This window comes from Leptidea sinapis, chromosome 1, assembly GCF_905404315.1.
Source record: "Leptidea sinapis chromosome 1, ilLepSina1.1, whole genome shotgun sequence".
Lineage (NCBI taxonomy): Eukaryota > Metazoa > Arthropoda > Insecta > Lepidoptera > Pieridae > Leptidea > Leptidea sinapis.
The window spans coordinates 27,067,238-27,083,344 of NC_066265.1; the positions used below are offsets into that span (position 1 = coordinate 27,067,238).

General features: G+C 33.3%; 2 protein-coding genes across 8 annotated transcripts in view; both read left to right on the top strand.

The window, feature by feature from the left end:
* LOC126969336 (cAMP-specific 3',5'-cyclic phosphodiesterase) overlaps positions 1–16,107 on the top strand; it is a 607,232-nt gene that overhangs the window by 423,449 nt on the left and 167,676 nt on the right. The gene's annotated exons all lie outside the window — the stretch shown is intronic.
* LOC126969823 (uncharacterized) lies at positions 11,727–13,989 on the top strand. Its single transcript, XM_050815388.1, has one exon. It carries the CDS (start codon positions 11,904–11,906, stop codon positions 12,633–12,635), a length of 732 nt encoding a protein of 243 aa, XP_050671345.1. The 5' UTR covers positions 11,727–11,903; the 3' UTR covers positions 12,636–13,989.

Consider the following 16,107-nt stretch of genomic DNA (forward strand, 5'->3'; position numbering starts at 1 on the left):
TTTCATGGTTTTAGCTCCCTTACATAGCCTAATAAATATTTTTTGATTATCCAAGCAAGATTATATAATGAAGAGTTATTTTATACCTCAGTAAAGTATTTGATGTAAAAACATAACACAAATATAGCTCATGTTCCGTCTAGAATACTTGTAGGGTAATTGTCAAGTTGACACGAGGAACTCCCCGCCACTTAAATATCTCTGGTATGCGTAAATATGAGAGAGCGTGTGGCTAAATTTGTACACATGTGTGCACACTGGACATGTAAATGTGACGCGACAATTTGTATGACCAGTGTGCGATCCGACCAATATATATTTTTATACACTTTAATTAATTATTCGTTTTTTTATGAAAATAAGGGACGAGACAAGCAGGATGTTCAGCTGATGGTAATTGATACGCCCTGCCCATTACAATGCAGTGCCGCTTAGGATTCTTGAAAAACCCAAATATTCTGAGTGGTACTATAATTGCGCTCGTCACCTTGAGACATAAGATGTCAAGTCTCATTTGCCCAGTAATTTCATTAGCTATGGCGCCCTTCAGACAGAAACACAGTAAAGTTTACACATTACTGCTTCACGGCAGAGATAGGCGCCATTGTGGTACCCATAATCTAGCCGGCTTCCTGTGCAAAGGAGCCTCCCACCCGTTCTAGTATTTTTAATTAATTACTGTTATTTTTGAAATCGTTGTCAGTCAATGTAGGTTTGTAACATACATAGTTATAGGTGAGATGTGCAATGGAACCACACGGGAAGCACCAGCTTTCAAATAAAAAAAGTCATATCACATCAAAATCGTTTCACCTAGTCGAATCTTCCGATTCTGATAATTAGTGGGGGTTATTCAAGAATGCTGTGCGGCACTGCATTGTAATGGGCAGGGCGTATCAATCACCATAGCAATAATAATTATTGTGTTAGAACGCCACCTTTACGAGTAATGTTGTGACAGGTTTGTTGGCATTACGTCCAGCTGTTATACATTTTGGCATGTAACCAAAAGCTGTGCATTTTCCGTAAGGGTCTGATATAAATATATATTGTAGAAAATAACGCTTTTTGATGAATTTTTTTAATGAGAATATTTGACTACGCGAATAAGAATATGTGGGAAAGGTTACTCTAACATAAATTACTTTTATATTGATGCCACAGATTGGGAATGGAGCGACTGCGAGCGTTGAGTTTCTTATGACTGATTGCGAATAGGTGGTAGTTTTTGACTTTCAATAAGTGATATCATATCTTATTTTGAATAAAAAAAATGAATTTGACTTCGATAATACCATATATAACAAAGTAAATGGTTTAAGAAAATCGGTTATAAATTACTTATTTAGATTAATTTTTCATGAATCTAAATATGTTTTCTTCTCGTATGATAACATTTTTTTATGGAAGAGGAGGACAAACGAGCGGGTCAACTGACGGTATGTAATTACCGCAGCCCACACATTCTTGTAACACCAGAGGAATTACAAGAGCATTGCCCACCTTATAAATCATCGATTAAATGAACCATAGATAATTTGTACGTCTAGATAGAGTCTCTTGCTGAAAGACAACCGATAAAACAAGCCAGGAATATTAGTTAAGTGTGCGTGACAAGCTACGTGTCTTACACTCGCGATTTGTATGACACTTTAAAATAGAGGGTACTTCTAAATTCAATTTTTATCGACGTTTTCACAGCTGTCATAGTCTATCTAGACGTTTAAATGATCTAAGAAACGAACATTTGAATTCGAAAACCGAATTAATCCTACTTATTTCAAAGAAGGGTACATAAAATATAACATATGGCCTGCATTAGTATTTTCTATCAATTATGCTACACACGCCACGTCACTAAAGATATTAAGGTCCACAATATGTTGCTCACCCTTATAATCCCGACCCGAGTCAGAAAACCTTCAGGCTATTGTACTTACCTATAATAAACCTTCCATCATATCATTATTAAATTTATTAAATATAATATTTCGACCAATATTCCGTAATCAATTGAAGCGAAGGCTATGCAGTTACAACAAATAACATTACAAGGTAAATCATTAAAAAAAAAATACATGGTTAAATACAATATTCATTTATTACGCTATCGTACACAAAAATGACAATTTATATTACATAAAAGTTTAACAATTTAGAACTAACACAATTATTTTTCAATAAAAGTTTATTTCTTAGAAAAATCAACTTTAATCCATAATTGCAACGACTCTTTCACCATCTTCATTACCAGCACCATCATCACCAATCTCTTGAACTGATAACTTAACTTGATGAACAATAGGTTTATGGTAGCTGAAGTAATAAACAAAATAAAAATTTAAACAAAATAATAAGTAACAAAGAAATTCAAGTAAGTATAAGTATCGCCTTAGGGAGAGTCTTCGCTAATTCTTTTTTTTTTATGGAATAGGAGGACAAAGGAGCGTACGGGTCACCTGGTGTTAAGTGATCACAGAAGCGTTGCCGGCCTTTAAGGAAGGAGTATGCGCTTTTTTTGAAGGTACCCATGTCCTATCGTCGCGGAAACACCGCATAAGGAAGCTCATTCCACAGCTTTGTAGTACGAGGAAGAAAGCTCCTTGAAAACCGCACTTCTTCACTGATTCGTAGCAATTCGACAATTGAAATATTTTTATTTATCATAGGCAATGACAATAACATAATATATTGCAACCACACTTGGTAAACTTCATGAAGCTACATCAGTTCGTAAAGGGGCTTTTAAGTCATATAATAACATACAATAAATTAGGCAAGTTTAAAAAATTCATATGATTTAAAAAAAAATTATATGAAATTTTATATAATATATGCATTTATTTAGGTAAAGCGATGCACACCGGTCACCACCTACTATAATTAATATTATTTTCTTTGATCAACACGAATGTTACACAAAACACTTTTAAAGGTTTAAATTGTGTTTTTTGATTAGTTTTTGCGTAAAAGTTAAATTTTTATTATTGTCTTAGCTAACCCTACAATGACCTTTTCAAAGCACGTTTGTTTTAATTTTGTCAGTCCGCCTGAAAACGTGCTCTGAATAGGTTGCGAAACGTCGGCTAGCTAAAATAATACATATTATATAAACACAGTTACACGCATTTTAATCCTTTAAAAAGTATTTTATTTAAATTAATATTGTTCTCATTTCCTCAACTGTATTAACAGCGCCTTAATAAATCACTTAGTTCTGAAAATTAAAAAAAAAATAATCAAATTCCAAATTCCAAATTTCTATATTTGATATTAAAATATATATACAAAATTACTTAAATCTACTTATTAAAGCAATTTACAATTAAGCCTTATATATGTAGGTATCAGAAAACTTATTTCTACAACCCTATCTACGTGTTGGGGGATAAAACTTTATTATTCTTAAAAACTAATACATGAGGTTTGTGGGGGGGGGGGAATCCAGGAAACTGGGAAAACCTGGCTTTTTGCTATGTACTGAATATTCTGAATATTATGTTAAATGAAAAATTCACACGCGTCACTGTTTTACTGAGTTACGTCCTACAAAAGTTATTGTTATGGTTTATAATAAAATTGTGTATTTTGGTGATGACGAATGAATGTTTTATGATACTTTTGTTAACTTTATGATGCTAAAAAAACGGAGACAATAATAAAACATCAAAGGTCGTATGTAATAGATATTGCAGTTAACTGGTGAATTGGGCGGTTAGTTATACGTCAAACGAAAGCATTACTACCAAATGAATGTGAATGAAATACCTGTGAATTTTGATTCCCTTGAGAGTGGAGAAATAAAGTTTTTTGTGACATTAAACGGCCTTTTTTTACGTTTTTGCACAGCTTCATGACACTGATGAAGGAACAAACATAAACTTGTTATGCCTACTACTCGGTTGGGTCGAGTTAATGTCGTGTCGAGTGTCGGGCGATGTATATGCTTCTACAATATGATCCCAGTTTGTGTGGGAAAGGTTATTATAGCATCAAAGATTTTCTTAATGACCACGGACTGGGATTAAAGCGAACACCCTCAGGCTCTGTAATTATAAATGTTTATTGTACGATATCACATTGTAATCCATATTTTTTATTAAAAAAAAGCCCGCTGAGTTTGTTGCGCCCATTCTTCTCAGGTCTGAGGCAGTCTCTTTTGAATGGGTGGTAGTTTTTGACGTTCAATAAGTGAATTTAAATCCTATTTTGAATAAAACTATTTGAATTTGAATTTGTAGAGCTGAGCATAACGTTTTAATTTCTCAATACCTCCACGCGTTCCCGAGATAAGGGGTCTTGACAGACAGATGGACTGACGGTTGTACAGACAACAAAGTGATCCCATAAATGTTCCATTATTCCAGGTAAGTAAGTCTTTTGTGGGGCAATGTAATATATGCTTTTAAAACAAGATCCCAGAAAATGTTCAAAATAAAAGTATTACGTTATTCAAAAGAATTGTTAAAAAACGTTTGTGTGGTAAATGTTACTATAACATAAATGACTTTCTTATGATACCACAGATTGGGGATGGAGCGACCGCCCTCAGGTTACTAAATAATAAGTTTAATTATACAATATTACTTTGTAAACATATTTTTTTGATGAAAGAAAAAGCCCGCTGAGTTTGTTGCGCCCATTCTTCTCAGGTCTGAGGCATTCGTTTTGGAATGGGAATAAAAATATTTGAATTTAAATTTGAATTCCTTTTGAGTTGCGAAACCCTAAAAAACACTCTTTGATGATTTCGCTTGAAAATGATTACGAAATCTTGTAAATATTTTCTCGCACGAACTGCTCGACAACGTGTGCTACTTATCAATATTATTATGTCAAACTATGAAAGTGATAACCACGTGATAACATTTCATAAACCGCATCATTAACGAGTTGCTGAAATATTCCCCGGCTGATTATACGAGAAATATCGCTAGCATTATGGTTACAGCGCGCTACATAATAAATGAAAACTCCATGAAAATTTTAATGTGATTAAATCTTCGCATTTTAAATGGAGCCTTTGTTAAAATCAAGATTGTATATTTTACGAGGGCGTCGAGTTAAACTAATTGTTTTAAATTTATTATTTAATAGTTTAATAAAGCCTAGATTCATAACATTTTTTTTTTGTTTTTATTTGCATTTTAGTGAAAATAAATCTGAAAAGATAATAAATTATAATACTCGTCCGATTATTTGTGTTTTAATATTGATAAATAACCAGTGTTTATTTTTTTTATAAATCAGAAATAAAAGTTCGATTAATATTGATACTTTTTTATTTCGATTTGGGACCTATAATTATTTTTATTTCCAATATTTGTTATTTATGGACATATTTTCAATGTGAGAATTTATTGACAGTTCGGCTGTGAAACAATTTAATTATAACAACAGGGAATATATTTTACGTAATAATTCTAGATGTTATGAAATATTATTGATAAATCATAAAAAAAATTGTATTTTATTTATTATTTACAAAACAACGTCTGTCGGGTCAGCTAGCTTATATTATTTTAATATTTTGTTATTACAGCTCATTTATTCTCTACATTGGGCAATTCATACAGTTATATTGTTGTTTAACAATATTTTATGATTCTTACTCAATATAAACAACATTAACATAGAACAATATCTATTAACTGTGCCTTACCGACAACCATATTGTTATCCGCGGTTGCATTATGAATTCATCGAATTCCGAATAAAGAAATGTTTCCACAAGGCATGAGTACTCGAATAACTCGTGAAGTATTCACGTTATTATTTTCTTTTCTCGTTAAACTTATCGATTCATTTTTAAGCTATTGCATAGCTTCTATCTATAACAAAAATAATGCAGTGGATGTGTGGCGGTCCTCCACAGTGCGGTTTTCAAGGAGCTTTCTTCCTCGTACTACGAAGCTGTGGAATGAGCTTCCTTGTGCGGTGTTTCCGGGACAATACGACATGGGTACCTTCAAGAAAAGTGCGTACACCTTCCTTAAAGGCCGGCAACGCTCTTGTGATTCCTCTGGTGTTGCAAGAGAGTGTGGGTGATCACTTAAGACCAGGTGACCCGTACGCTCGTTTGTCCTCCTATTCCATAAAAAAAAACCTAACACTTACTTACTAGATGTTTTTAAATATTTCGGCACGGTCATTACAGTTGCCGTGGAACAGCGGTTATCACGTATGCTTTTTGTGCACAAGGTCCCAGGTTCGAGCCTGGGCTACATCTTTATTTTTTTTAATTTCTTTATTTTTTTACCCCTTTTTCTTAATTATGACAAGCATTTTTATTTAGTTTCACCTGTCCCGTTGTCTGTCTGTAATCAAATCTTGCAAGTTAAATATTACTAACTTCCCGTTTGCTTTTTTTAAAATTAATTTTATCAAAAAAAAATACTGCATAAATAAATAATTATAATTGCATAAGTTGATAAAAAATGCTATGCAAATAGCTTTACCGCGGAAGTCCCCGAGTGCACGTCTTTTCTTTTTAAGAAGAATAGCATAAAACAGCTGTTCTCCATTTATTAATATAGATAAGCCACACCCAAAACTTATTAAAACATTACGCGTGTCCTGCTGTTTTACGACAGTAATAGGTTTCAGTTCTGGCCCGGCTGGACACTGTTCCTACATCTCCTATTATTCATTATGTCTGCGGAAGGCGTGGCAATATAATAGTATAATAATATAAAAGGGTTACAAAACTTTTGGTTATGGTTCGCTGGTGCCTGTGGTAGGTAATAAAATACCTGTTTTACCTGGTTTTTACCAGTCGAAGACTCCTTTGTACCGCATGCCGGCTAGATTATGGGTACCACAACGGTGCCTATTTCTGCCGGTAAGCAGTAATGTGTAAGCATTATTGTGTTTCGGTCTGAAGGGCGCCGTAGCTAGTGAAATGCCTGGCAAATGAGACATCTTATGTCGCAAGGTGACGAGCGAAATTGTGATGTCGCCAAGAATTTTTTGGGTTTTTTAAGAATCCTGAGCGGCATTTCATTGTAATGAGCAGGGCGTATCTATTACTATCAGCTGAACGTCCTGCTCGACTCGTACTTAATTTTTATGAAAAAATAATCAGATAAATGTTTGCACCTACCGGGATTCGAACCGGGACTTCTAGCTCAGTAAGCAGGGATGCTTACCATGTGACTAAAGACCCCCTTTAAGACAAGAAACGCTTTAAAGTCATCTTTAAAATATAACGTAAATTTATGGTTATGGTTTGGCTAAGCGAAATGCAGCCATTGTAAATTCTCTACTTGATTGAAAAGAGTGGCCGTCGAGTTTCTTGTATGTTCTTCTCACGAACTCTACTTTTTTTCAATATCCTAGATTCAGTAATTTAAATAAAATATTTATAATGGCGATTCAAAAGTTCTTAGTTTAAGCCTATTTTAATAAAGTTTATTTGACTTTGTCTTTGACTTGGCGAAATGGCTAATATAAGTTTTTGATATCTATGACCAATATATATATATATATATATATATATATATATATATATATATGGTGGCGAAATTTACCTTTGTATTCGAATGTTATTGTAGCTGTTTTTAATTAAAACACGAATAAAACTACATTTTTTAAAATTGATACCTAGCTAGATCGATTTCTCGCTACCGTAACAACCTGTTTACTAAATTTCATTAAAATCGTTGGAGCCGTTTCCGAGATTCAGATTATATATATACAAGAATTGGTCGTTTAAAGATATTAGATAAGTTCAAATGTTCAATTTAGTATTTAGTAGGTATATTTCACCGATATGGATATATAAGCATATAATATATGACTCAGAAAGGAACATTCATATTCGTTGCGCCTACCGGGGTACAGAACCTGGAATCCCGGAACCAATACCTCAGTAGGTAGAGTCACTATCCAATAGGTTAAGTGGTTATAAATTAATTAAAATACTCGGAAAAATCTAAGTTAAAGTTCTAAAACATATTTAAAATGATTAAAAAGCGTGTAATTTTAACTGTGTTTTAACATTACATTTTGCGTAAATGTTACATTTTTATTATAATTTTAGTAAACCCGACGTTTCATGACCTATTTAAATCACGTTTTCAGGAGGAATGCGATTGAATTACGCAAAATGTATTTAAAAAACACAGTTAAAATTACACGCGTTTTAATAATATAAAAAGTAAATTATTAAAACTTTCGTGAGTCATTTTTAAATTATTTATTAATCCGGCTTTACTCACGTTTGATCGGTGTCGGTACCAACTAGTTTCGAACAATCGGAGGTCCTACATTAACTTCATCAAGTAAGAGGTGGGACGTTATCGCGAATTCACCACACTCACTCTGATGAAGTACCTCCGAATGGTCCGAAACTAGTCGGTACCGACACCGATCAAACGTGAGCAAAGCCGGATTAATAAATAATATAAAAAGTGTTTTATTTAAATCAGAGTTTATTTACTCCGCCATTGGTCTGTCAATCGTTTACGATCGACGACCCGTAAGACGTTGGCAGTGAGTCAGCAAGAGCTTTGGCAATTACTCATGTTTATCTGAACGAATCATCGTATCGTCTTCCATTCCTGACGAATGCCCTCTATTTTCAGCCGTAGCGATTCACCGTTCTAATAATTAATTATGTATTTCCTCTTTCGTTAACACTTCATGCAACAGCATTTACTTCATTATAAATTTGACTGCAAGTAATTAATTACTAACGTTTTAGTTATTTTTAAGGCATAAATATTGACAACCGCAATGACTTCAATTAAATTGCTTATAGGCAATTGGATCTTTTCAATTTTATGTTATTATATTATTACTAGCTGACCCAGCAAACGTTCTATTGCCGATATTGAAATCGCGATACAAAAGTAACTGTTGATCATAGATGGGTGAAAATTTGAAGTTGGATGTATTTTTTAATGCTGACTGAAAATAAAAAAAAACAATTGCCGTGGACCATACTTAACATTTAGGGGATGAAAAATAGATGTTGTCCGATTCTCAGACCTACCCAATATGCACTCAAAATTTCATGAGAATCGATCAAGCCGGTTAGAAGGAGTTTTACTACAAACACCGCGACATGAGAATTTTATATATTAGATAGAGGTAATTTATTCAAAGCAAAACAATGCTTACAACTATATTTACAATACTTAATATGATTACATCAACTTAAAACTATCACTATTTTTAAGCTAGTCTGATCCATTGTCTGACATAGCTGGCAGCGCTTGCGTTTCCAGTAGCCCTATTGTCGCGTATAGATAGTACTTGGACATTCTCCACGCCTCAGGGCCCCAAGGGCCAAGTGTCTCGACAGCGGCACAAAGATGTATAGTATATATGAGACGCACTCTTACTCTCTTCAAATTGGATTTATAGTTAGTAATTTTCTTCTAGCACTTCTCCTGCTATTAATGCTAATGCTTATAATATGTGTGGCCTTGAATATCCTTTATCAATTACCGTATTAACTTAAAAAAGAATTTTTTTTTAAATGCCATTAAATTAAAAGAAAAATATTGTTATTTGCAACATACTTCATAAGTTGTTGTAAAAATATTAATATTAACCGTAGTGCTATGGCGGGTCATACATATTTATTGTAAGTACGAGATTTTACTCGTTCGTTGCAATAGAATCGTTCGCCGTTCAAGAACCGTCTAGAAACCTAGATGTAATTCAATCGAGACAAAGACATGAATTCTGTTCTACTGTTGGCGTAGATTTCTCTGCAACAAAGTAAAATGAAACCGTAATTAAAATTATAATCACAAGTTAATTACGCGATTCGGTGAATTTGCCAATGAAAATGTGTGTTATTTTGGCGAAGCGCACGCGCAGATCTGAGCTGGCTATATGACGTCACACCGCCCGCCCACGCACAATATTCAAACTCGGAACAAAAGCGACTCGAGCTTTCATACTCAGTTCACGGTGAGACTTGCCTTAGAATAAACTTCACTGGTATATCTGTGAGAATTTTCATAGTGCACTATCAGTTTTTGTACTCGATCCAAGGTAATTTAATTTGAATTAATTACTATTGTGGTTTTACTAGTGTTGCCAAATACGGTTGCAGCTCGGTGTACTTTGAAATCATTTATTTTAATTAATTACGACCACATTACGATAAATCGATATTTGTACATTTTAATTGAAAGAGATTTAACATTTAATTCGTTCCAGTGCTGTTCTTATACTATTCATATTATTAATCAAATCATAATTTATTATTTTAATAATTTATAAAAGATTGAAAAGTTTTATTGATAAAATTAAATTAGTAATTAAGAATAATATTTTAAGTTTGCATCAATAATGTTCTGCAGAAGAAATTCAAGTATTCTGTTCTGTATATTACATTCTATTATTGTATTCTCAAGAATGAGACAGTAACAAAGAATGTTGTGGTAATTATTTTAAGAAAGACAATTGCTACAAGTGTAATCCCCAAGGCTGTCAGTGACATTCCACTGAGAAATGTTCACGTTACTAGAAAGATATAGAATGTTCTCGTATTTTCTCATTTATCAAAACTGAAATTCGTTGGAACAGTTAAACAAGAGATGATCTTTAGACTAGTTTTGTCATCACTGAACGTAACTGAGTAATTTAAAATGAATAATTAGTTTAAAATTGTATTTATAAGTATTTTTAAAGATAAGCTAGTTTCTTTAAAAAGCTAAATTAAAGATAAATAAGTAATGTTCTGATAGATACATAGAGATAAAACAGTGAGAATATAATATGTTGAGTTAAATTTCTTGGAAATAAATCTAAAACAATGCTAACATATAGCGTTCCATATGCATCGTACTTGGCACTACTCCAAACTATAATTTCACAAGAGTGATTGCATTTCATGTGAATTTAATTATATTATATCAAGTTTGAGTAATTTGCTATCTACGAATATAAGTTTTAATTCGGTTTATATTTTTATTATTATTATAGAAATCCAATAAGATGTCTGAACATTTAGAAGCCGGTCAGCAGTTAGTACAAAAGACAATGAATCAATTAGTTCAAGAGAAACAAAACACTGGAAGAGTAACTATTCAAGCACGACAAGAATTCTCGGAATCATACCAAGAGAGTTACGAAGAAGAATTCGAAGAAGAGACTTTCATTGATCAATATGGAAATAAAACAACAAAGACAAAAGAATCCAGTAGTGAAAGCAAGGAACATTCTCGAAGTGCTGATGTCAAGGTTAAGGCTACTGGACTGAACGCTGAACAAGTTAAGGCGCTAACTGACTGTGCAAATGAAGCGGGCCAACTTGCTCTCGATTCTAAGCCAGCCAACTGAACAATGTAAGCTCACACTAACGAAAAAATACTTTAAAAGTATTGAGACTTTCAAATAAATAACAAACAGTTTATTGCAAGTCGAACACACAAAGGGTTACGTATTTTCGCTCACGATACAACACAATTTACCTTTTAAATACTTAAATATTTTTTTAATTTACAGCGAAAATAGTTTTAGATACTGTATCGAAATTTCAACTATCTAACTATTGTTGTTTATGAAATACAGCACGCTAACAAACATACAGACAAATAGACGAATGGACAGATAACATCTTAGTAAAAGAGCTACCGTTGGTTACTCTTGGGTAAAGACCCTTAAAAGCCATTCAGTTTGCCATTGTTCGAGTTGAGTCAGATTAAAAGATTTATGTACCAAATATTTTTACGTGTAGAAACTTAACTTTTTATTATTTGTTACAGATGGCCTTTGAATGCGACAATATGAATGTGGTGTTCTCAAAGTGTTAAAGACTGTGTACAGTGTTCCTGTTCTAATTAAATAATGATAAGTTCAATTCTTAATTAAATAAATGTATTGAAAGTTTATAGTGCATTTGTGATTGCGTTCTTCGTTATAAATACCACAGTGTCTTCGAAATGGAGGAGGAGGAAGATGAAAGGAAAAACAGGCGACCAAACCTCGCCGAGTTTAGTTCTATAAACGCACGCGTAGTTCACGCTTCATTAGAGGAAGGATTGATTCGCCAACAGATCTCATCTGAATCTAATGATGCAAACACATCTAGTATTTCCGCCACCCAGTTTAGTGATAGAAGTTTTGTGTCAAAAACGAGCACTTTCTCTAGAAGCGGCACTTCGAGCTCTAGTCAAGAAGAATGCGAGGTAGCAAAAACAACAATAACAAGTGGTCAGTATTTGGCAGCCGCTCGGGTGGAATCAGCTAGGTCGATGGAAAGTCTACGTCCAACTAGCGACGCGTCACCGGCGCGCCCGGCTAGTTCTTGTACATCAATTCGTATCCATCGCAGTTCTTTTCTGACTGCAAGTGAACGAGATGTGAGAGAATCTCGGGGAGCGCCAGCCAGACGCGCTCTTTCTGGTGAAGATATGGGAAACTCAGCGGAAAAAAGACGAGGACTTTTTGCCAGTACTGAGCGCCGAGCGTTGCAACAGCTCAGCTTACCTCCGCCCGAGCGGCGACTGACTATTTTAAGCCCGCACAGTCCAATGGCAATGAGTGAACTACAATGGCCTGCCCCTTCTGGTATTCGTGGCAGGCGGAAGAAAGGAATGGTGCTACCGAAACTAATATTACCTCGTAGCGATTCCGATGGCTCTGAAGTATTTTTTGAAAGGTGCATTTTTTAATATCAACATACATTTAGATTAGGCGTTTTTTTCTGCCGTGAATCAGTAATGTCTAAGCGTTATTGTGTTTCAGTATGAAGGGCGCAGTAGCTAATGAAATTACTGGGTAAATGAGACTTATCAACTTATGTCTCAAGGTGACGAGCGTAAATGTAGAATTTTTGGGTTTTTGTCAACGTCCTGCTCGTCTCGTCCCTTAATGTAATAAAAAAACATAAAGTTTCAACTATTCATATTTATATATTTTCTTGAAATATGCGCTTCAAGGGATTATCATTAGATATTGTATGTTTACATCCAGTCAGTTTCTTAATGGTGGTAAATCAAAATATATTCATAAATATATTTTGTATATATATATGTATGTATAATATTATATGTTTTAAGCAAATGTAAATCTTCTTCATGAGTTTGTATTTTGTGTTGTAAAGGTTACATAAAATCAAGCTGAAATATCAGCTTAAATGAATTACTGAATATACAATAAACGCCAAACATGTTTACTGTTATGATTTGAATTTTATTACATTAAATTCATGTTCGTGTAAATTTTAACAATAACCTACTGCTTAATTATATACTGTTGCACATGTTTACACTGTTTTCATTTTACTGCAAATACAGATTTGCCAACTTATTTAAAATTAAAATAAACTACTTATTGTACAATTAAAAACGAATTCACACAGTACCAGTACAGATACCAGTGGGAGGCTCCTTTACACAGGATGCCGGCTAGATTATGGGTACCACAACGGTGCCTATTTCTGCCGTGAAGCAGTAATGTGCGAGCATTGCTATATTTCGGTCTGAAAGCTAGTGAAATTACTGGGAAAATGAGACTTAACATCTTATGTATCAATTGTCGAGCGCAGTTATAGTGCCACTCAGAATTTTCGGGTTTTTCAAGAATTCGAGCAGCACTGCATTGTCCTGCTCGTCTTGACGTATTGTCATAAAAAAAACACGATTTATGTTTATTTTTGGTCAAAATTTCGGTCTTCTAACGCGCACTTAAAAGTGGTTTTGTCCTTCAGTTAATATTTTATTAGACTATTATAGTAATCAAGAATTTCTACTATTTCTTTGTTGGTTAGCTATTTAGTCACAATTTAGATTTTTTAACAACATCCGGAATTTCATTGTACATCTCATCAATTCACGTAAATTGTCTTTGTGTGTATCTCGTTTTGTATTTTGTGTGTATTTCTTTGATATACTTGTTTTTAATAAACAATGACACAATATAATTTTCTGGAATCCAGCCAAATCTATGATTTCATCAAAGATATGAAACATGTCAAAAATTTTGCTTTAGCACTAAATCAAATATAAACATCATTTGAAAGCTTCATACGTCTTGTTTTATTTCTGTTTATAAATTATAATGTTTTAAAATAGACTTTGATATTAAAGGCATGTTACGCAAACTTGAGCCTTAGTGCAAAAGTTATCTCACACTTCTATGTGCGCGTGCTAGATTATTAAGCTTATAAATAATAGTAATATAAGTTTTCATTAAAGGCAAAATTACTCAGTATACATATTATGAAACAAATAAGTACTAATATTGTAAGGATAATTGATTATAATCTGGAAAGGTTGATAAAGCTTTTTCTCATCACAGCATAGAAATCAGGCACCCTCGATTCAGCAAACATTCCCGAGGCACTGCAGAACCTAGGCAATCCCATCAATATGCGAAAAGCATCATTGTACTGCACGCGCATTGCCGTGTATGACTTTTTGAGAAATTTCGTCCAAAGTTGGCAGGTGTAGAAGCACTGGCAATACGCATTTAACAGTACAATCTTGACGGGATTAAGCCTTTATGTTATGATTTAATAATCATAAAGTACTAAATAACACTGAATAAAACCTAATATAGGTAATTCGGGGTTAAAAGAGTTTTGATATCTTTAAACTAAAAAGTAGCTAAGTAAGTATTTAAAACTAATAAGCTTATTAATCTAACACGCTCAATATATTTACTAATTAACTAACAATAACTTGTAAGTTAATCTATTTAGCTTAGATTAAGGATTGGTCTCTGCTGCGCTCGAACTAGATACCGCACTACCTGAGAACAATAGCTTTTTTATTACGGCAACTATATTTTGATTCTTATGTGCGTGGCATTTTGACACTCAATGGCATATTTCAAATTTCTTAACTCATGTACGCTTCGTGTTATTTTACATTGAAATTAATAAAATATAAAATACTTACTGATTATATGTGATCCCAGTGTCTTTCTTATTTCTTGTAGTATTATTTTTACAAAGTTTAACTGCGCCACACGGCATTTTAGTTTAATTATTAGCAAAGTTTAACAGAACATGTGGCACGTCAAAGATACACATTGTTCGAGACTGGCTCGAGTACGCCCACTAGGGCGTAGTATTAGTTGCCGTACTTTGCGACTACGTCTGCGGTATCTAGTTGGATAACAACGGGACTAATCCTTACTCTAAGCTATTTAGTTTTCTTTTATATTTATTTATATCCTCGTGAATTAGAAAATTGTGTTTAGATAAGAAATAGCCTTTAACAGTCAAACAAAATTACATGTAATAACATCAGCTACTCATGTTATGATAAGGTTTAATTTGTTGTCAGATAATGTTAACTGTATTTTATCAATTCTGCTGATACAATTGGAGTGCTTTAACAGATTAGGATTGATAATTTAGGAAAACAATTTCGCAGTTTATCATTGAATCAAAATTATACTCAAAGAGAATTTAAACACTACGTGCAATAATACTGACAAGAACTGCATCATGAGCGAATATTTAAATTGAAATATTTCATGTCTCTGTTTTAGAAAAAAAAAATCTATCTGTCAAGATGTACCATAGGATCGCGTTCAAGTTGAATTTAAAAACAAATTCTACTTTGAATATTACAATAATAATAATAATATAAAATTGATACACTTTTACACGCATTATCTTGACCCAAACTAGGCATAGTCAGTACTGTGAGTATAAGACAACGATATATTTAATACAATATACTTACTTAAACTTACATAAGTACTTATAAACATCCTTGACTCGGAAACAAACATCCATACTCATCATATAAATGTTTGCACCTATCGGGAATCGAACCCTCAGTATATATATGGGTCGTCTTAGTGTGAATAACCTACCAACAATTCGATGAGATATGCCTCAAACCTGAGAAGAACTAGATAGTAATACTGAACCATTTTGAAAGTTTTCTTGGTCATATACAAAGAAAACTTCGTTCTTGGACTCGGGATTCGAACCCTCCCGGGTCCATTTAAATCTGTGAAAAATCATACTTCTAAATAAACTTAATGAAAACAAACTATCACATAAGGATTATAATTCAACTTCGATTTTTTCGATTATTCGATTAAATTACACATCGAAAAATTAAAACATGTGATTATTACTATTGAAATTTAGTAAGTAATACAGTTACATAAGAAAAAGGAAAA

Bases quoted from the DNA above. Each gene is read 5' to 3' on its own strand.
- LOC126969823 (XM_050815388.1), top strand. From the start codon at position 11,904: ATGGAGGAGGAGGAAGATGAAAGGAAAAACAGGCGACCAAACCTCGCC.